Source organism: Sphaeramia orbicularis, chromosome 3 (assembly GCF_902148855.1).
Source record: "Sphaeramia orbicularis chromosome 3, fSphaOr1.1, whole genome shotgun sequence".
Taxonomy (NCBI): Eukaryota; Metazoa; Chordata; class Actinopteri; order Kurtiformes; family Apogonidae; genus Sphaeramia; species Sphaeramia orbicularis.
Window position 1 is genome coordinate 31,161,062 of NC_043959.1, and position 22,272 is coordinate 31,183,333.

The 22,272-nt window shown below is 38.0% G+C and overlaps 1 protein-coding gene across 1 annotated transcript in view; it reads right to left on the reverse strand.

Moving 5' to 3' along the window:
• Positions 1 to 10,559: 10,559 nt before the first annotated feature.
• mtss1lb (MTSS I-BAR domain containing 2b) overlaps positions 10,560 to 22,272 on the reverse strand; it is a 99,719-nt gene continuing 88,006 nt past the window's right edge. Inside the window, 5 exon segments of the mRNA XM_030161981.1 lie at positions 10,560 to 15,566; positions 15,568 to 15,680; positions 16,290 to 16,455; positions 18,189 to 18,371; positions 18,880 to 19,035. Of these exon segments, the coding sequence (XP_030017841.1) occupies positions 14,799 to 15,566; positions 15,568 to 15,680; positions 16,290 to 16,455; positions 18,189 to 18,371; positions 18,880 to 19,035 (1,386 nt within the window). The 3' untranslated portion in view covers positions 10,560 to 14,798.

The following is a 22,272-nucleotide window of genomic DNA, read 5'->3' on the forward strand; positions in this document are numbered from 1 at the left end:
CCAATCTTATTTTGGTATTAAACTTGGTGACCAAGATAAAGTTTGGGCGCAGATTGTGAGAAGATCAAATTTTTCAAAATCAAATTAGCAAAAAAAAAAACCTGACCTGATTGAGAAAAACAGATGTCATTTTTGGATTTAGTGGTGCAAAATGGTCCTAATTCAGTTGAAAAAACCTAGACAACTTGCAAGAAACACTTTTTTGTAACCCAGTGTAATGCATCTGTGGTTGCATGTGATACAAATCACCAACACCAGAAGATCTGTCATCCCAGCATGTTCCACCTTGCTTGTTGAGAGGGAGGTGAAATAGTGTTAAAAGAAGTGAAAACCACCATAGGTCTGGTCATGCTGAAGTTGAAGAGACGCCTTCAGCCACTCTGAACAGATTGTTGAAAGACAAAGTTAGGATGATATCTTTTTTGTGCGTAGTCTTTCTGTCTTTATGTATTTTTTTTGTTTGATGGTTCAGTAGTTTTACAATTTACTCCATCTTTTTCCCCAAAAAATAAGCTCCCATGGGCCATAACCAGTAAGGATGGGTTATCATCTCCCTCTTGGCAGATCTGGTACCTTCTGGTATCACCATTCAACCCCATCGAACACCCCTCCCCTGCAGTTCAGCAGGAGCTAAAAGGTAGACAGCAGGTCCAGACACAGATCTACCAACTGACCACAAGTCCAGACAGTGATATAAAGGCGTAAAATAAACTACTAGTGCTATATTTTCAGCAGAGAGCAGAGATTTCTGGGTAGTACGTGGACACACAAACAGACAGCCTCTAGTAGTTAATGAATGGAGTTTTTCCCACCATCTAAAGTAGTGGAAAAAAGTTTTTGCACACGCTCAAATTTTTACACAACCTTAAATTTTATCATGAAATATTTGCAGCAAAATATTTTTCATATTTCAAAAGGTGTGGCTGCATCAGACAAACACAAAAAAAATGCAGTTTTCATTATTGATTTCAAGAAAAAATAGCAAATTATTCTACATGTGCAGAAGGAACTGGGGGCATGGGTTTTGAGAACGGAACGATGCTTTGCAGAGTTTGTTGACTTACACATGATTCTTTATGCAACACATCACAAATACATGGGGTGTCTGAAAACATTGCCGAATACAAGCCAGCTTTCTAGTACTGTTCTCACAATAGTTTCCTGACTGATGGAAACACCTGTAACTTCACAGCCTCTGATCACAACCTGAAGGACAACATCCACACCTCAGAAAACACACAATATTATGAATCTATACTATATAGCCTAGTTTTCTCTGTCATTCCATTGACCTGTCGACACTTTTTTACTGGAAAAAAAACACTCAACACAAGCCCTGATGGTGCTGTCATTGAGTCTTTCTGAGGAGGTTTCATGCTTAAATGAATGAACTGATTATAATGAATTTTTAAAAAGCACAAAAAAACAAAACAGTAAACAAATTTATGGAAATGTGGTCAAAATGGATTGTATATATCACCCCATTGAGGCCAGATTTAATTTAACTGGAAATGACAAGTTATATTTGTACTGGTTGAATGTAATGGAGTTGAAACTTATGTGAAATTTGAAATAAGAATAGTGAAAATAAGGGCAAAAATGTGACATCTTTTTGTTCTAATGTATGTTATTTAACAAAATATAACTTACAAAAAAATGGAATTTTTAAAAAAAAAAGTTTTAGTTTTTTTCTAAACAGAGAACTTACATGGAATATGTTTATATTAAATTTCATGCTTTACCTATTGTTGATTTTTCAGACATGACAAAATAAATGTGCTTAGTTATTTTTTTTTCTGTTTTACTCCGTTGTAAAGTATTTTCCCAAATGAAGAAATAAAAAAAAAAAAAAAAAAAATCATTGTTATCTCAGTCCCTTCCTATTATCTGAGTAGTTAAAATAGTTCAGTGAAAGCCACCAGATAAAGTCAGTTTGTGTTAAACTGGTTTTACCGGATCTCTGTTCGGTGTCGGTTCAGGTGGAGATGTAGATGAACCGGATCATGTGCCTGTGGTTCCGGGTCCTGTGGGATCCTGGTGTGGTTCACAGTAAAATAATCCAGTCCAGTCCAGTCCAGTGGGTTTCTGCTCTCTATCATCCACAAACCGAGATTAGGAGGAAAAAGTCCACATTCAGAGTCCGTGTGGTCTGAAGTGAGGCCTGTACTTTCCTTTTCTGTTTATCTGCTCATCCTGCTGCTCCTCCAGTTTTACCCGTAATGTTTTTTTTGTTTTTTTTAAACACATAATTCTAAACATAAACCATACTCTGTCTAGTCAAACTTGGATTAAAAAAAAAAGTCAAACATCTTCATCAGCTGTGATTCAGAACACCTGCAAAACCAGGTGATTTAAAAGTGGGCGTGGCTTTGTGTAGTCTGACCACACTGATGACAGTTTATTAACCCTTTCATGCATGAAATAGGAGAACTATAGTAAAGATTTTTTTCCTGAGTGTTTTTATTCCTCTTTAGGCATGAAAAAAAAACAAAAAAACCCCAATGTGATTTAATTTTTTTTTAATGAGCCTATTTTTCATGGATTTACAAAAATGTCCACTCAGCTGGACACCATGTGTTTAATATTTTTAAGCAAAGAAATATGTATTTAATACGCAATATCAGAAAGTGAAAAACTGTGTGAAAACAATGAAATAAAAACATTTTTAATGCAGCATATCTAATGTTTTCTCACATTTCATCATACTCAAATACTAGTTGTTACTCAGTTCATAGAGATAATATACTTTTTTTTGTATAAGAAAACTGTTAATTACAGTGTAACAATTAGCAATTGATTTACACTCAAACACATTAGTGCAGATCAGGTTTATCAAGAACAGCAAAGTTACAGTAATGGTGTGAATGTCAGTGTATGGGATGATGTAGTGTCCACTGTGTTGAATGATATGGAACTAAAACAACAAAACCCATGAATATACAAGAGAACAGCAGGAGAATAGATGTCCACTGTAGTGACCACTATGCATGAAAGGGTTACGCTTCTAAATGAATTTTTTTGTTTTGTTTTTGTATTTATGATGATGATGATGATTATTATTATTATTACACTGAACAAAAATATAAATGCACCACTTTTGTTTTTGCTCCCATTTGTCATGAGCTGAACTCAAAGATCTAAAACTTTTTCTGTGTACACACAAGGTTTATTTCTCTCAAATATTGTTCACAAATCTGTCTAAATTTGTTAGTGAACACTTCTTCTTTGCTGAGATAATCCATCCACCTCACAGGTGTGGCATATCAAGATGCTGATTAGACAGCATGATTTTTGCACAGGTGTGCCTTAGGCTGGCCACAATAAAAGGCCACTCCAAAATGTGCAGTTTTATCACACAGCACAATACCACAGATGTCACAAGTTTTGAGGGAATATGCAACTGGCATGCTGACTTCAGGAATCTCCACCAGAGCTTTTGCCTGTGAATTGAATGTTCATTTCTCTACCATAAGCCATCTCCAAAGCTGTTTCAGAGAATTCATGAAGAAGACTATGTGAGGAAAATGGTGGTCACACCAAATACTGACTGGTTTTCTGACCCCCCTGGACCACCCAATACTGTAAAACTGCACATTTTAGAGTGGCCTTTTATTGTGGCCAGCCTAAGGCACACCTGTACAATAATCATGCTGTCTAATCAGCATCTTGATATGCCACACCTGTGAGGTGGATGGATTATCTCAGCAAAGGACAAAGGAGAAGTGCTCACTAACACAGATTTAGACAAATTTATGAACAATATTTGAGAGAAATAGGCCTTTTGTGTACATAGAAAAAGTTTTAGATCTTTGAGTTCAGCTCATGAAAAATGGGAGCAAAAACAAAAGTGGTGCGTTTATATTTTTGTTCAGTGTATTATTATTATTATTATTATTATTATTATTATTATTATTATTATTATTATTACCTCCGCCAAGGAGGTTATGTTTTTGCCAGGGTTTGTTTGTTTGTCTGTCTGTCTGTCTGTTTGTTTGTCTGTCCGTTAGTGTGCAACATAACTCAAAAAGTTATGGACAGATTTGGATGAAATTTTCAGGGTTTGTTGGAAATGGGATAAGGAAGAAATGATTAAATTTTGGTGGTGATCGGGGGTGGGGGTGGCCCACGGGGGGGGGGGGCACTGATCAGCCTTGGCGGAGGTCTGCGCTCTCTGAGTGCTTCTAGTTATTATTATTTCCAGTTGGGTTTTACCTAAATGTCAACCCTCCAGAGTCCAAAAGTAAAATCTCATTAAAAATAAAACAAAATAATAACTGTGTGTATAACTAAATTATAATGTGACATTAAACATGATGATGCTGTAGACCTGAACACAAGGACTTCCTTAACTTACCCTAGGACTAAAGCAACATGAATAATCCTCCACACATATCTTGACTTTATAATGATTCATACTTAAGTGCTCATGATTTTCATAAAAATATCTGAACAAGTGGTGCCAGGCACAACAAACCCCGCCCCTTGCAAATATTGTAGCTTATTTTGGCATGGATCCAGCTGATGTCATCATGTCTATGCGTGTGCTGATGTCAGCATATCAATTGCCTCTATATATATGCCAAGTTTGACGTAAATTGAAAGTAAAGTGATGTTTTATAGACATTTGACATTTTGCCCATTATAAGTAAATGGGAGGGAAAAAAAAGATTTTAAAAAATTCTTAAAAAATTGGAACTTTGAGCAACTTTTCCCGAAGTGTAACCACATCTATTCAGGGTCACTGGCAATCTATAAACTCAGTTTGTTATGAATTCAAGCAATAGGTTTGCTGCTAGAATGTTAACAAACGAACAATCAAACAAACCGAACCAAAAACAATAAACAATACTCGTTGAATCCTCTTCGTGGGGCGGGGTAATATCACAAATATGGAGAATCCAAGCTTTCAGATGATACGTAGCATGCAATTGGCACAAGTAAAATGACTTTGTGAACATGGTACTTGCAAGGTGTACCCAATAAAGAGGCCATTGAGTGTATCCTATAATTGAAAGCATACATTATTTTCTATCTCAGATGTGCATTAGATTACTTACATTTTGGACGTCAAAATATGTGATATGTGAAATATATGGTGGTCTAGTCTATTTTTAAGATAGCAACTTTTTTGGATGCGTATGTTCATTAAAAAAAAAAAAAAAAGTGAACATTGATTTTATGTTGCATCATAAAAATACTACTTCTCCAGTGGATCTCGCTACCGACAACTTGGAACATCAACAAAGACCAGCTCCGAACAAAAACTTCACACAAGCAGGTAAGCATTGAATAAACTATGAGGAAAACTACTCACTTTTAAAGTATCTGAAAACAGTATTGTGTCCATATCTTAATTTTAATAAATCATGTGCTCCTCAACATTTCTACTGGAACTTCTATGCAGTTTATTTGTTTAAAGGATTCAGAAGGTAGTCCTGTAGTTGATTCTTTAGTTCACTGACTTTAATAACCTTGTAGCCGTTTATGTCACAGAGGCAGTTCACTGAACCCTAATCTTAACCAGCACTCGTGCATCAGTATGCAGGGTGCTTCAGGACCTTGACCCGGTTTCTCTCAGGAATAAAAAAGACTTATTCCACAAAGTGCACAGTTTAAGTACAACTTTTATTAATACTGGAATCATCACAGTGCGTTTTGTTACATTAGCAGTGACTAAAGTTAACAAAAAAAGGGTCAATTTTACAAAAAGGAAGACAGAAAATAAAACTTTATCATCAGCGACAGAGGCAAAACAACATTAGAAATCAACTCACAATAAATTAAAGAAGATGAGCCGGAGAGGGGACAGAAAGAAGAGAGAAAGACAAGACCACAGCGCCCAAAGGGCCACTCGGGAGGGACGAGGAGCAAAAGATTAGTTTGTACAGAAACATAAAGCAGATGTTGACTCAGTCACAATATTATTCTTTGAACAAAATGGCCCCATTGTGAACCGATAAATGCTTCGCTTATGAGTTCGGAGAGATTTTATTGTAAAGTTAAGATGGAGGAAGAAGAAGAGGAAGGAGAGGAAGAAGAGAAAGAGAGCCAGTGATTCAGAGACACTACCAAGAATTGAAGTTTTGAGCGTGAGACATTCAGTTTAGTTACGGTGGCGATGGCGCCAGGAGGCCACTTTGGCCACTTGCTTCTGCATGACTGTATGACAAGAAGTTACAACATATTTCATCACAATCCTCTGGAGGAGTTCAGTAGATTCTCACGTGGCTTTTGAGAATCTACCTTAGTCATGTTTGCTTCAGCCTGGTGAGTGAGTGTGTATTTGTGCAGTAGGTTTCTTAGTATCAGACAGCAGGAAGCATTGACAGATTGAGTGTGGGAGGTGGGAGGGAGGAACAGTAGGGGTCTTAATCATGTGTCCATGTCCAAAACTCTCACATACATGCACACAAATATGCACACTTGCACCAAGTACACATTCAATATAACCTGGGCAGATGGCTAAAAAGAGTGGGTTGTACATGCAACGAAGCTGAATGATCTGATCACAAATACAAAACAGCCCTCAATGGGCAGAACATTGTCTGTTCTTATTTAGATTAGTTCCATCACATTTATTTCAATTATGTGTGGCATTTTGAAATCTGATTTTTAAACAAAAAAGGGATGTATATTAAGCTGAAACCAACACTGTGATGAGGAACTTTTAGAAAACAAGTAAATCTGCTGTTTGCAAACTTTTCACTTTAGATTGTGAAAAAAAGATTTTCTTGCTGTGAGCAAATGCAAACATTGAAAATCAGCCAATTTCTTGTAAAAGTAACCAGGGAAACATAGCCAAGAAGTGAACGGTCAAGGAGTCCACTGACTGAAAGAACTGGGCTGAAAGTTATGTGGTCATCAACCATCAACAGACAGTTTGAGAATTACAATTTGGATTTGAAAATTCTTTGCAGTTCAAGGCTTTCTTGCTCTGATTTATCAGTCTTTGAAAATAACTGTTCCCTGCAGAGTTTGGAGATGACTGCGTCGTTCCTCTGACTCACAACCCGTTAAGCTGCACATAGGATCACAGTCTTCTGCCCTGTCATACTCAATTTACATCTGAACGTCTTTTGTTAAAGACTTCCGTTTTGCTAAATCAAGATACTCATTGTAGATTTAAAAACTGTTTTCATATAAAAACAGAACAGAAGCAAGTTAATTTTTCAGAGAAAAATACTTGTATTTTAAGGCATTTGATGATGAATATGTTCAAAGACAAAAACAACATCCAATGTCTCGGCCCTCTCTAGCTTTCACATTATATTTTGATGCTGAATCTGAATTTTTAATACAAATGGTTTCTATTTGAGTGTAATTTTAGATGTAATTTTCAGAGCCACTTACCTATTTTTCTGCAACTAACCTTTACAAGGATTTGTTGACCTCATTTTAAGTCAGTACCATTGATGGAAAAGCCCAATTCATTGATTAATATCCAAAGGTAGTGTAGTTTTATCAACTCCTGTGTTTTCTTTTCCCTGGGGAACATAAATCACTATGAAAACATGGGTACTATGGTCTACTGCGTGTTGAATTACTGTCTTAACATAGGTTTCTTTGATGGTAGCTAGCAAACTATGAAACTAATCGAAGCACAGTTTGAAATGTTGCCAATAAACCTGATCATAATTCATGAAAATTTAATGTAGCACCGAGATGCAGCATTAATATTCAGCTGAATCGTCAGAAAACAAGCCTGTTACTGCAAAGATTCTTTGCATAACACCTTTGACCTATAATACTAGAACTTTTTTTAGCCATTGCAACGCACACATTCTCATGTACACAAGAGGGAAAAGGGAAGGAAAGGAGGTGAAGAGAAGACAATGAAAGACTGTGGTGAAAATAAAGGCTTGAACAGAATTACTACTTCCACCAAAGAGGTTTTGTTTCTCTGGGTGTTTCTCAAAGTCAAGGATCTTACGTTGGGACTCACTTCCTTCATAGGCCTTCTCTACTCGAGTAGACCGTTCTATTCACGGATACATTGACCTGTCCTGCCTCCAGAATCAGATAACACAATGAAACACATGACAGTTTATTATGTAGAAATCTAATAGGTGCATTTATTAGGTCGATAATAAAGATGAAGCAGCGATTATCTAAGGAATAGACTTAGTTTTGCTTCAAATGGAGATATTTTAAAATCTAAAGCTTCAACTCTTATTCTAATTGCACTGTCTGACTGTTATTTAACTCTGGAATACTGTACTTTAATTTAGTCATTTTAATAATTCAAGATTGTACATATTTTTATATATTCTGCGCTTTATTTTCTCAGTGTTGCTCTTGTATGATTGTATTTTCCTCTGGATGTTCCATTTATCGATTTATATGCACACTGAACTGCCTCGCCCAATAGCATTGCCTAATTGTATTTAAGTGCACATCCCACTGGCAAAGCATCTTTGTTCTTCCTCAGCATTTGCAAGTGCAGATGCAGTTGAGGTTGGCTTTTTCATTTAACAACATTTTAAAAAAGACTCACGTTAAGGATTGTGGGTACTTAATCAAGAGCGAGGATCTACAGAAGCATCTTTGAAAATGCCGCAAAGGAAGGAGAAGTCTGTGGAAAGAGCCTAGACGTTGTAAGAGTCGTTCATTTATTCATTTTCTGTACCGGCTTGATTCTCTGTAGGATTCTAAAGGGGGCTAGGGCTGGTCCCAGCTGACGTTGGATAAAGGGGGGTACAGCCTGGACGTGGTGTCAGTTCGTCACAGGGCTAAAATATACAGTCAAACAACCATCCACGTCTACAGGCAACTTAGATTTACCTATTAACCAATTAACCCATAAGGACCCTGGGTTACTTGTGTACATTTTTCTCTATATTTAACCTTCTTTAAGTGATTTATCACCATTTATTGTAATATTCTGTATTTTGTGTTTTTTCAGTGTAAATTGGGTATTTTCCTACATTTAATTTACTAATCATATAGATGTTCATAAAAGCTGAGAGTAAAGTTGAGGGTCATTATATAAAAAACGTATAAAGCGGAAGAAAAAGTGACTTTTTTAGCAAATCCATCATTAACTGAACATAAACCAAGTGTCTCCATCCACCGTCATTTATCCAATTCCATGGGTTTTACTGGTGAATTAATGTTGTAGAAGATGACATGTTTCCATGTTCACAACAGAGCCTCTGAACGTCCAAATGGGTCATATCTGATGACCATGACAAGATGAGAAAATGCATTTTACACCAATTAATTACATGTATTGATAGGATTAATGGATCAACAGGTATTAATCAGTAGAGGGTTTTGGTTGCCGATGGCTGTTTGGGTATTTATGGGTTAAGATTCATGTCTTCGGAAGGCAAGGACATGCAAACTCCACAAAAGGGCCATTATTGGGTCAAAATCCAGGACCATTTTGCTTTTGTGTTTCCTACTACATCACCATGCTGCCCACATTGGAACAGTCCTCAGGCAAAATGTGATGATCTATCATGTAAGTGAGTCCTTGAAGGATCTTTCCTTGACTTTGAGAAACACCCTTTCTCTGTCTGTCAGCAGTGCACAAAAATGACTGGTCCCAATTCTATGAAACATGGAAGGATATGGGCCAAAGATGAACGCATATCATTTTGGGGTGGGTCCAGAAAAAAGTGGCAAATCCTGGATTGTATTGTTTCACTATTTCTAATACTTTTTCTATACTGAACCCTTCCTAGTAGTTCATCGGCCTTTTGTGGCACCGAGGGCCAGCCGCTGGGATCGTGACAAGTGTTGTTTTCAGACTTGTCAGCTCTGTATGTGCACCGTCGAGTGGACAGAGAGTTGAGAGTTGTGTTATAAAGAGAAAAGCAAAGAGAATACAACAGGGAACATATGGTAGTACACAGGCTGTTACACAAGTCAGAGATGAGAGTTCGGGGATTAGTTTTTGTTTTTGTTTGACTTCACTATACTCGGTATAAATCAGTCAAACACATCAGTTGTCAGAGTCAGACTTTAAGGATATTTTTTATATCCTTTGAGCTTTCAGAAATAGTGCTGTTGAGTGTTTTCATCTCAGTCCTAACAATGGAACACCTTTTAAAATGAACAGTCTTTCAACAATAAAGGAATATTTTAAAAGCCACAGAAAATCGAGATGGGATGTTTTAATTTAAAACTCAATTAAATATCAAATAAACCCTAGACTGTGACTTTTTACAGTGCTTTTTCCTTTTAGATTATAGTGTTGCTTGCTCATTTTAGGAATTTTCGAGTATGGATGTGACTGCACGTGTTCATGTTTGTGCGCATGCATGCCTGCACGCATGTTAATCGGATCATTTGCTATATATATATATATATATATATATATATATATATATATATATATATATATATATATATATATATATATATGTGTGTTCCTACAGAATGTCCTGTTTTCATTGTAGCTTCTGCCTTACCCACGAGCTGGTAGGCCTACTTCTACCCATATACACACACAGTACACTCATAAAAATGGGCATATTGACACATCTGTTGCAGAGTAGTGTTTCAGTTTGTTCAGACAGTTAGTTCAGTACACAGTTAATTCAGCATGTTTAAAAAAAAACAGACATTATTGTTTAGTTAGATAACTTCTTGTGCTGTTAACACAAGGGTATTTTAAAGGAAAATAACAGTGTTGTATCTCCTCTCATGGCCATTCTGTACCATTACATGAAGTGTGCAGCTTAGCCTTGACTCTTATTACAGATCCCGCTGGATGTTTAAAAACCTCCACTTTCAGCACTCTTGTCTTGTCCTGAGTTGTTATCCATCATTTGGATTTATGCGTGTCTTTTCCGCAGGGCATTACAAACCTTTTATTCAAGCGATAACTTACCCTAGGTAATTGGCAGTGAATTCAGTTGTTACGGTTCGCACTGGAATCGATTAACATATAGCACATGCACATTCACTCGAGTGGTTTTTGGCTCTAGCAGCATCATCGGATGTATAGAAAAGGGTGTCTAAACTCCAACTCATACCATCAGAGCCATATAGGGAGCACAAAAAGCCTACAACGGACAAACATTGGTATTTTCCTTTAACATACCCACAATGGAACATCAATGTGAATGTACGTACATGCACACTATCCCTCTATTGCTTTCTGCTGCTGAAAACCAATAACACAGTTTTACAGCAACAAAGTCAAACAGTTCCAGTCCCCGTTTCATCTTGTAGTACATTCAGCATACATATGTCCAGTTATGCTTCGGGTTTTCTCAAACATGTTTCTTTTTGGGGGATAAAGTCCAAGCCTGCTGCTCTCCCCTTCCACCCTCTCACCCGGTTATATTCATACACAGCATCGGCATGTGAACACACATACAGCAGTCCCCTCCCCTGCCCCCTCCTTGAAAAACAAAAGACTCCCCTTTCTAAACGATAATCCAAAAAAAAAAAAAAAAAAGTCTGTTTACAAAAACTGCAAACAACCTCCTTTCCACCTTTAATTATTTCCTCCTCAGTTTGAAACAGCCACTAAAACAGTGCTCTATTCAAGGCAAAAACAATAAATAAATTGACAAAAAAAAAAAAAGAGTATTGAAAAGCATTGAGACCAATACCAGCTATGTTCAGGTCACTGTTAGAGCGTACAGACATGGTGATGAAGGGTTCACTAGCCTACAGTTCAACAGCCAAACAAGGACACACTCACTCTCGGCCCACACACCATACATCCATATGTTACATATCTTAGTAGTTTGTGTTACAACTGGAGTTTCACTTCTTTTTACATTAATTAAAAGTAAGACTAAATATTCAAACAGTGCTGCAGAATGAAAATAAAAACTGAGTATTTCATGTCATAATTTCTAACAAACCATTATACCAAATCTGTGCGCCTGATTCCGGTTTATATAGCACATACAGTACATTTTGTATGAACAGGCAGTGAAATGCTCATTCCACACATCTACTCCCCTCTCTGTCGGCTTCAAAAGTCTAATTTAAACCTTTCTGCTTGTTTGTCATCTGTGAGCGCATCAAACTGGCTTCACCTTTTCTCATATCTTAATATCCATAAACGATCCGCCCAGCCATGTCCCGAGCTGAACTGCGTTATCTGCACTGAACCGAGCTGAAATGTTCTGGAGTGAATTTTAAAAAGGTTTTGACAACAGTGTTCACACCGTAGTCAGCTTAATAACCTGATCTATAGTAGCACATTCATTTTCTGGGAATGAAATGCTGGTCTGAATGTTTAAATTTCAGTGGAGGCTCCATATGCACCATACCTGTGTTGTCTTAGTGTGAACATTTGCTACTCAGAAAGCTTGAGTCAGCCATCTGACAGTGGCACAGCAATGTGGCTGCAAGTTAAAAATCAATATTATATTAGTGGGATTATAATTTGTCTGTAGGATATACCAAACCTCTAATCGCTTTCTTGTCTGTGCCAGTAAAATTTATGCAACTTTAATCCAATATAGGTACTGTTTTTTTGTCTCCCACTGTGTCATTTTAACTAGAGTCTATCTGGGATGATGTACCACTGTTCAGCTAAAGTACATCCAAAGATTAACTATAACAAGTTATGCAAAAAATACACATATACAAAGGCAAGCACATATTTGTACATACACTTGTATCCTGAAATGGATTTGTAGAGTCCATGAAACAGAGAATACATTTCTATAACGTTTACTATTATAGTAATATGTATGTTGCCAATCAAATGTCCAATTAGCATGATTTATATGAGCAGATACATCTAAAGTATTTTATTAAAGTATTTATTTACATGTCTGTTCACCCAAATTCCAAGTTTTCCTGTTTTTTTGAAGACATGCATGGTTTATTTGCTTTACCACTTGTATAATGTTAAGTAAATTCTAATTTCTGATGCTCACACAATTGTTCAAAGGCATTGTTACATTGGGTAACACTTATTTTTATTAACAATTATTTTTCTATTTGGTTTTAAATTTGCACATCAAATGATGTAGTGCTGTAAATGTTAAAGGGTCTAAATTTCTGGCTAAATAAAGTTGCTCCAATTCTTAAATGTTTAATGTGTATTAAGAAGAGTTTTAATGCCAAAGGCAAAAACCTCCACTGATTAGGGATGGTTTAGAAAATGTCTGTTATAATCTACATTGAAACACTGTAAAAACTTGTGACATGTATTTTTTGCATTACGTTTAATCCTTCATATACTGGTACAACCCTTCAACTGCATCAACAACAACGTATTCACAATCCACAGCAGGTGACGGCTCATAGAGCTCCTCTTATACAATCAGTAGGGCCCTGATGTCACATCCTATTTTAGATAAATATTTTTACTCTACTTTCTTATCCCATCTCTCATGTGACCAATCACTCCAATTCCACCATTCTCAATCACTTCCTCTTTGTCCCTCCTGTTGTCGTCTTCTAAATTAAATAATTTCCTCAGGTTACTCTCACTTTGTCCAAGGACAGTTTTATTGGCAACCAACTCTCTCACTTTCACTCTCTCGATTACACAGTATGACTACAGCAACATCTAGTGGCTATTGTACATACTCTACCACCTATCAAAGTGCTTGCAGTTTTCCTTTTTTTTCAACAGTTTTTTAATCTATTTCCCCACCCAGAAAGAGACTGAGACTGAGAGAGAGAGACACACGCCATAACTGGCTAGGCATGAATTCACAGTCGATGTGTAATTTAGCATTCCTGATGATTGCTTGAATGTGACAAAGGAGAACCTACAATTCCCCCAATCGATTCTCTTCTTCGAAACAAGAAAATAAAACACATTTATTGCTCCATTTCAGATTAACATTTTCTCTCTGGTTCTAGAAAATATATATGAATATATCTATACGCCTGGATTACTTCTCGTAACTTCTCGTACAGTGGTAACAAGGTAATGACGTCACAATATAAACAAGCAAATACACGCACAACACACAGGAGAAAAGCCCTGCCCTCAATGGGTAACCAGCTGTCCTGCAGCAGAGCTCTACCCACCCCCCTCGCACACATACATCCACACACATCCACACAATCAAATGTGCATACGCTCCTGCTTTTCACTTGTCCACATGCATACACATGAATGCACGCGCACACTACATACAGAGAGAGAGAGAGGGGAAGGGGGCACTAGCATGGTTCAATGCCAACTCTATTTTTTAAAGACTCTTCATGAACCAGAGGAGTCCTCTGGCTTGTTAGCTCCCCATGCTAATACCAAAGCTTCAGTTCAGTGGGCTAATAGGTACAGTGTGCTGCTGCTGAGACAGCCTGGGTCAAATCCAGCTGGTCACATGGCACTCTAACGCCCCCTCTCTGGCCCCTACGGCCCCTCCTTCAGTCATCAGTCTTTCATGTGGGATTAGACAGTCGGGTTAGTTGGAGAAGACAATCGGGAAGGGCATGAGTTGGCAAACAGAACCCAGTCTTTCTCTCCTTTCTTGCTCTCCTCTTTTTTTTCTTATCTGTTTTTCCTGCGGATCTGTCCATCCCTGGGTGAGGGTGTAGAGAAGACAAACATGCGTCCAACACACACTAGTTATAGTGGCCTGCTAGGAGCCTGTCAATATTCAGTATTCAACTTTAACTGTCAGCATGTGTTAACATTATTATTAACGTTATTATTATCATTATATTATATATTTACTCTAATGATGTCTTAAAACTTATTTTTGTGTCTGTTTTTGTTTTCATTCATCTTCTGTTATATTATAGATTTCCCTACATGGTTAAGTTTTTGTGTATTTACTAGGCGGTTGGGTTGCACCACACCAACACCGGACTCCCTACTGGCTGACAAGCATTTTCCGCTTCCATTTTTTCCCCTCCAATCACAAGATGCGTGGCGCTGAGCGGTCATTGGAGACGGTCTTGCGAAGACGGACTCCTCTCCTGATGGTTGTCAACATGTCACCGGTCCCTTCGCCCCCCTCTGTCCCTGTCTGAGCCTCGGCGGAGCCAGTTGCTGCTGGGGTCGGGTCATCGGGAAGAGCGGGGAAAGGAAACTGCCCCTCTCCAAGGGCATGAGCACTGGCTACTAATTCACCGATCTTCTCAACAAGGCTATGCCGGTTGGCTGCAATCATTTGGTCTTCCTCTGATCCAGCCCCTGAACCTGTTCCCATTGCAAGGCCTCCATGCTGCTGAGCGTAGACCTCTAATGCAGCGCCTGATCCCCAGGCGGTGTTAGGCAAGCTGAGGCGCTTGGGTGATGCCTTCACATAATCAAGCGCTCCCTGTGAGTCCTCAACTCCAGTAAAGAACACACACTCCTCACTACCCACACGTACGGGCACACCTCCTGCGTGCCCTCCACCTGCGTACCCACCCCCTGTTGCACCAGGTGAATGTGAGTCCCCCGGTACAGTGGGCGTCTTGACAGGCACAATGGGTGGTCGGATGGGAATTGGCCCTGCATTGGACAGTGTGCGCCTCACGCCCGGTTTAGTAGATGGGGTTCGACGGATGGTGGCAGTGCCTGGAGTCCCTGCTCCGCCTCCACTGGCTCCACCAGGTTGTATCCCATGAGCCCCAGGCCCAAGCACCCCAGTGGGTAGGCCGGCAGTGCTGGCGGGCCTCTTGGTCTGGATCATACGGCGGGTAGTTCTGTGCAATGTTGGAATGCCGAGGAATAGTGGAGGACTTGTCGAACTCTGTCTGTCCGTCTGGGCCTTCAGCGTCACCGTTCACTGAGTAGCAGTCATAATCTGAACCTAATGAGGGAGAAAAGGGAAAAGAGCATGATAATAATAAGGTTCAAACTTCACCAAGGAGACAGTTAAAAGACAGTCTACTTTGGCCTCATTATTTGACTTGGCTTAAAGGAGCCAGAAACATCCCAAACTTTCTTGCAAGAAATTTAATTATATTTCATTCGTATACTATATTCCCATTTCACAGTGTTTAAAAAATAGAATATTATTCTTTAGGCATTTTAGGCCTTTATTAGATAATGTCAGTAGAGAGAACCAAGGAAAGGTAGGTAATGACAGGCAGCAAATGGTCTAACCAGTCAGGAATTGAACCGTGGACTCAATGCTTAGGGCAGTGGCGCCCATGTGGTATGAGCCCCAACCACTCGGCTGTCAGGTTACTGTGCTCATTTCAAACTTTGACTGATTTGACACTACACTCCGAGGACAGGTGCTGTAGGGAAAGTGTGCATAACTGTGTTCATAATCATAACTCTGAAGAGCTATGATAAAAAAAAATAAGTCGGTGAGTGGAGGGTTCTTAGCTGCAAGACATCAATAAAATATGTGGTCCCCATTCTGAAAAAGATTAAAACGGCACCAGAGGAAGAGAAAGGATTAGAGTTGCACCTTGCGATGGGATTGTGTCCTCAGAGCAGGACGGGGTTGTGGTTTCTGTGCTGTAGCCACTAGAATACTGCAGGGAGTCTCTGCTGCTTTTCTGCTGCTCCATACTCAGTCCTCTGGTCAGCACCATGGCCAAATCACTGGCTGCTGGAGAAACCTCCTCCCCATGCTGAGAATAGACGTATTCACATTAGAATCACATCCTATTAAGTCAGACAGTTATTCAGGAGCTCAAGACTCAAAAAAAAAAAAAAAAAAAAAAAAGTCCTTCTACAGTGTTCATATCATGGTGAATAGATGGATGTCAGTGTACATCAGCAGTAAACCACAGTAATAGGTAGTAAACCCCTTATAAGACACTTGTTAACTTTATTATTCATTAATTGGGCTGCATAAGTGCTAAAACCTTCATAACCACATTTACAGCTCAATTATAAAAGATTTATAAGCGCCAATGAGAAATTTGTAATTCATACACTGGTATATGCTACATTACTTAATTAAATAATGTGTCACTGTCAGACCTTTACTACAGTTTTTTTGTTGCTTTAATAAGACTTATATATAGATTATTATGCATTTATAGACAGGTAACTGTGCACTTATTACCTGTGCTTTTAATGACGCTACTTGCTCTAAAGCCATAAAAATGCCTTGTTAATCCTCTTATGCACTCATCAGCAGTATAATAACTACTATTATTAATACTTCTTGAAACCTACATATAAAGCATTATGTTAAACTCTAATCATGTACAGTCCCAAAGTCATTTTAACCCATAAAGACGCAAACAGCCACCTTTAACCTAAACCATCTACTGTTGTAACTGCTTAATACCTGTTGATCAACTAATCTTATCAATACATGTAAATAATTGGTCTAAATTACAGTTTGTCATCTTTTCATTCTCATCAGATATGACCCGTTTGGATGTTCAGAGGCTCTGTAGTGAACGTGGAAACACAGCCATCTTCTCCAACACTGATTCACCAGTAAAACCCATGGAGTTGGATCAATGACAGTGGATGGACACACTGGGTTTATGTTCAGTTATTGGTAGATTGTGCTGAAAAAGTCACTTTTTCTTCAGTTTTCTCCGTTTTTGATATAATAACCCTCAACTTTAATCTGAGCTTTTATGAACATCTACATGATCAATGAATTAAATATAGAAAAATGCCAGATTTTCACAGAAAAAATTAAAATACAGAGCATAATATCCTAATAAATTGTGATAAACCACTTAAGAAAGGTTAAATAGAGGAACAAATTCATTTGGGAACTGGCACAAAAGTAACACTGGGTCTTTATGGGTTAACAACCACACTGCAAATATCTGTCAACAAATACAGGCTAAAGTAGGAAAAAACTGACATTGTGTTTTTTTAACCCTGCAATATATACTGAATATGAAAAATACTCAGGAGGATATAATAGCTGCATGGTGCTGACATAAATGGTCAAACAAATCAGTTGCGTTTCCACTCATTGTGGCAGCAGGTGCAAGGCACTATCGACACAGAAAGTGTGTTTCAATATCATCCTTCTTGTAGCCGAAATAATTCCAAATAACTGACGTTGCTTTTCTTTTTGGCACCAAGTCTTTATTTATGATGATCTTTTCTGGTCCATTGCTCATTTTTCAATGTTATTACCAGCGACTCACTCCAGACTGATTAAGAACGATTGTGATTGGTGGATCGCTGTGTGCAGTGTGTGTCAGGTACCCTTGAAAATAGATGAGAACACATTGAGTTCATTGCAGGACCTGCGATGTGACTATTGTGACTATCGCGATAACAATGCTCAAACAATATACTGTGCAGCTCTAGACTAAAGCATCAACTCCTGTAGTTATTGTGTTTAATCTTCTGCCTGCTCATCAGCATCACCCGTCATTACCTTGGCAGCGATGGTTGCCGGGGTCATCCTGGGTCTCTGTCCGTCATCGGCGTGCGACGGTCCAGAATACCCCTGTGATCCGGGGGACGCCTCGCTCTCCCTCAGCCTATCGAGAGGCTCCTTTCTCCTCTGAACTGCTGCAGCGGCCACTGGCTGCTCATACTGACCTGCTTTAGACCAGTCCTGAGGAGGTGAGTTGAATTAATAAACAGGAAGTAGCGCGTGGGATTAGAGCAATAGACTTGTCCACTATCCAGCAGTTTGAAGCCCTTCATCTGAGTGCAGAGGAGGGGGCCTTTCTGAATGGATTTTCTGCTTGGAGGAGTTTGTGTGTGCAGGTGCATGTGGGTAAGGGTATTTAGAGCGAATTGAGACCATTGTTGATGATGAGTCTGATTGGTTGGCGCTCCACAACTTGCTTAGTTTTACCAATCTCACCATAGTAGATTGTAAAACCAGGGAGTGAGATGAGGAAGGCCAAAAAATTTTTAAAAAAAAATTAAAAATGCATGCACACACAGCAAATGAGGATGAATATTTAATGGAAACAAAGCAATGTGGTTATGAATATGGAGTTTAGTCAGGTGATGAAAGTTCAAAGAAATTAACTCACACATTAACTGAAAATTATTAAAAGCAAAAGAAGGAAAAAAGGTGCAACTGAAGAGATGGAAGCGAATGGAGAACAAACCTTCCAGATAGGAACCTTTGATGTGGGAGAGGAGGAGCTGGATCCAGAGGGGCGAATATAGGGTGGGGACGCAGGAACAGGAAGAATGACAGAGAGAGGTCTGGTGGAGCCAGAGTGAGAGAGAGCGGGGCGGAAGGTAGCGAAGGACGAGCCAAACTGCGGGACGAGAGACATAGTCACATCATCAGAAAAAGAGAGAGAGAAAGAGAGAGAGAAAGCTGAATGTGGTTGTGGAAGACCTGCAACACACACTCACAGTCCACATCTTGGGTGAAAACCAGAAGAACAGTGATAGATCGGAAGCAGATATAAGAGCGGAAACTACCTCTGAAACATAATTAGTCACTAATGTCCATGACGTGAAATGACTGTAGGGAAGTCAAATCAAATTAAGTACAATTAGTTGGAATAAAAGGTTACTGAAGCGTAGAGAGCCTACATTCAGAAGCTACTTCGCACAACTATGTTAGAAAGGTCATGGGATGTGTTAATGCAGCCTCAGTCATGCATTTTACACTCTAGTTGGATTTGATTTGGACATTTTCTTCTTTTGTGTAATTATTCTGCATTACAGTGTCCACGTGTCTCGCCAGTACTTTAAGTGCCAAGTTGTTTTAGTTCAAGTTCAGTTCAGCTAGACTGTCAAGCTCAGAGTCCATTAGAAAAATGACTCATTATTGGCTATCACACATATTTTTATTAGTAATTGTGCTTCTGTGAATTCACTGTACCAGGAACTGTTTGTATGCCACTTCTGTGAATCACGAAGAAGCGTGAAAAGGGAAGTTGAGTGTCCTGAAAAGCATGTGTGGTGACGTAAACATACTTCATTGCTGCTGTGGAACACATGAAGAAAGAAATTCAACTTCAATGGCTGCATTCAGTTAGGCTGACTTTAACCCTTTCATGTATGAATTATGAAAAAAAAAAAAAAGTATCTAGATTTTTTTACATTGATTTTATTACTCAAAATTAAGCTAAAGTTGAAATGCATTTTGAGTTTTTTTTTTTTTTTTTTTTTAATATGGTTTTATTAAGAAGATATTCAACCTCCTGAGACCCAGGAAAGTACAAGTTTTGGCTTTTTTAATTAAATAACTGCCGTGGGTGTCGTGGGTGTGTATGTATGTGTATGTGAAGATGATAAGTGAAGTTAATTACTTACAAAAGATCCAAGGGACTTGACTTTTCATATATTATGCTGATAGAAAGCTAAAGGATAGACTGTTGTGTGGAGAAGGAGTGGGATTAAATAAGATCTACTTCCTTCCATTCCTTTTCGAATGTGCAAATGAAGTCATGTATATATATGTATGTATACGTCTTTTGCTTTTATTTCCATGACCTTTTACTACATGTTTTATTTCTAAGGACCAAGATTACTTTGTCCTGTTGCATATTCAAAATAAACTAAAAAAAAAAAAAAAAAAAAAAACCTAAACTATATTGGAAACATCATGAGGCAACAGTTTTTTCAGATGCATTTAAAAAAAATTATGGAATGTCCTTTGAGTTGGATAGTTTCTTTTTTTTTGCTTTTTTTTTTTTTTTTGTATAAAGCTGTGAAACTCTTGTCACAAATGTGGACAGAAAATCCATAGCTGGGTCTTGGGAGGTTATCTTTATGAGATCACAGAATAGTCCAAATTCTGAAACTAAGATGATACTTTTTTTCATTGTATTGCTTAGGGTCTATAGAGACCAGGGGTGTTAGAAAATATCAGTTCTGCAATATATCACGATATTTCATTTCACAATGCTGTATCGATATTAAAAAGTACTGTATCAATATTTTTAGGTATTTATTCAAATGCAGATATGGTGGATCTTCATTTTTGTTTTTCTTTATTGGTTATATCTTGTTTATTATTATTTAACACTGTTTTATTAAATAATGGTTATTTGAAGCATCCTAATAGCACTTTTTACTGTTTTTACTGAGAGTGGCAGATGTTAGTTCCTTTTGAAACTAGGAGAATTTGAAAAAACTGGTGATACAGCATTAGATCCTATTCTGATCAAATAAAAATGTGTTTAGTATTTGTACATATTTCTGGTGTAACACAATTCTTCCAGGAAATAATCTAAAAAAAAAAAAGAAACAAACAAAAAATTGCCGTTTTAACAGTATCATGATACACTGTGATATATAGTATTGTGATCCTAGTATTGTGATTTGTATCGTACCGCCAGATTCTTGCCAATACACACCCCTATTAGAGAGTGCCCCCATGTGGTTTGGAGAATATTGTCCTTTGGAAAGTGAGCTTAAACTATGTGTGTTGACGTCACATATGAAAGGGTTAAACATAATGTAATTAATCTGCAAACACATACAACATTTGAGATTTCACATTACATTAGCATGTTTTTGAAATTACAACTTGCTCTATATTGACTGTAGGTGATCCCATGGTGCTACAGGTGTAATCAGGGCTGTGCTGAATAATGGGAATGTATAGTAAAGGTAGAAATCTAAGGGGTATGTATGTATGTATGTATGTATGTATGTATGTGCCTTTATTTAAGTGGGACAGTGCACATTAATGGACACATACATACATTCCATTTCACTAAGCATGTATATATGCAGTTAGTGTCAGTGCTAATTTTCATCTGCAGTCCCCACTTAATTAGTGACATAATGAAGATTTGCAGATACAGATGCAGAGCAACATTATTGAAATTCACTTTTTTGTTTTGTTTGTTCAGGACACATAGCAAAAAATGTTTTGTAATGTTAGAGAAATCTAATCCATTATTGTCAAACTTCCATGTTTTGTCACACTTTATACATTTGGTCTGAATACTTTTGCTGTCATGCACTAAGGACGAGTACTGTTATTAATTTCTCTCAATTTTAGCTTCTTCCTTCATTATTTCTTATTTTTCTGTTTTTTCTGATGATAGATTTGCATAACATGCTAAGTTTCCATAAAGGCTTTGTTCAGTCTGACATGAGCAAACGCTGCAGCATTTAGTCAAACCAAAGACTAAGACCAAGGTACAGGAGTGGTGATAACGCTGTAAATATACTGAAAAAAATAACCGTACTGAAGTCTAATGAACAATCCTATGTGTGTAACAGAACAGAAGTTTGTACGATTATCAGTGACAACCAGTGAATGTGGCGCACATGGTCCATTCTGAAAATACATGTCATTTAAATCACACACCTGCTGCCTTCAGGCAACTGTAGAGAGTTAATCAACAGAAAGGAGAGGCAGTGATACATGCAATCTGCTGCGGGTGACAGATGCTCAAAATCAGACATGAATATTGACTTTGCCTCACAAGCATCATTGCCTCAAAGGAAATCAAACTGCTTTTTTCTTTACACAAACAGATGTGGCGATTGTTCCAAGAATTTATAAAGAGAAAGGGAAGCAGGCA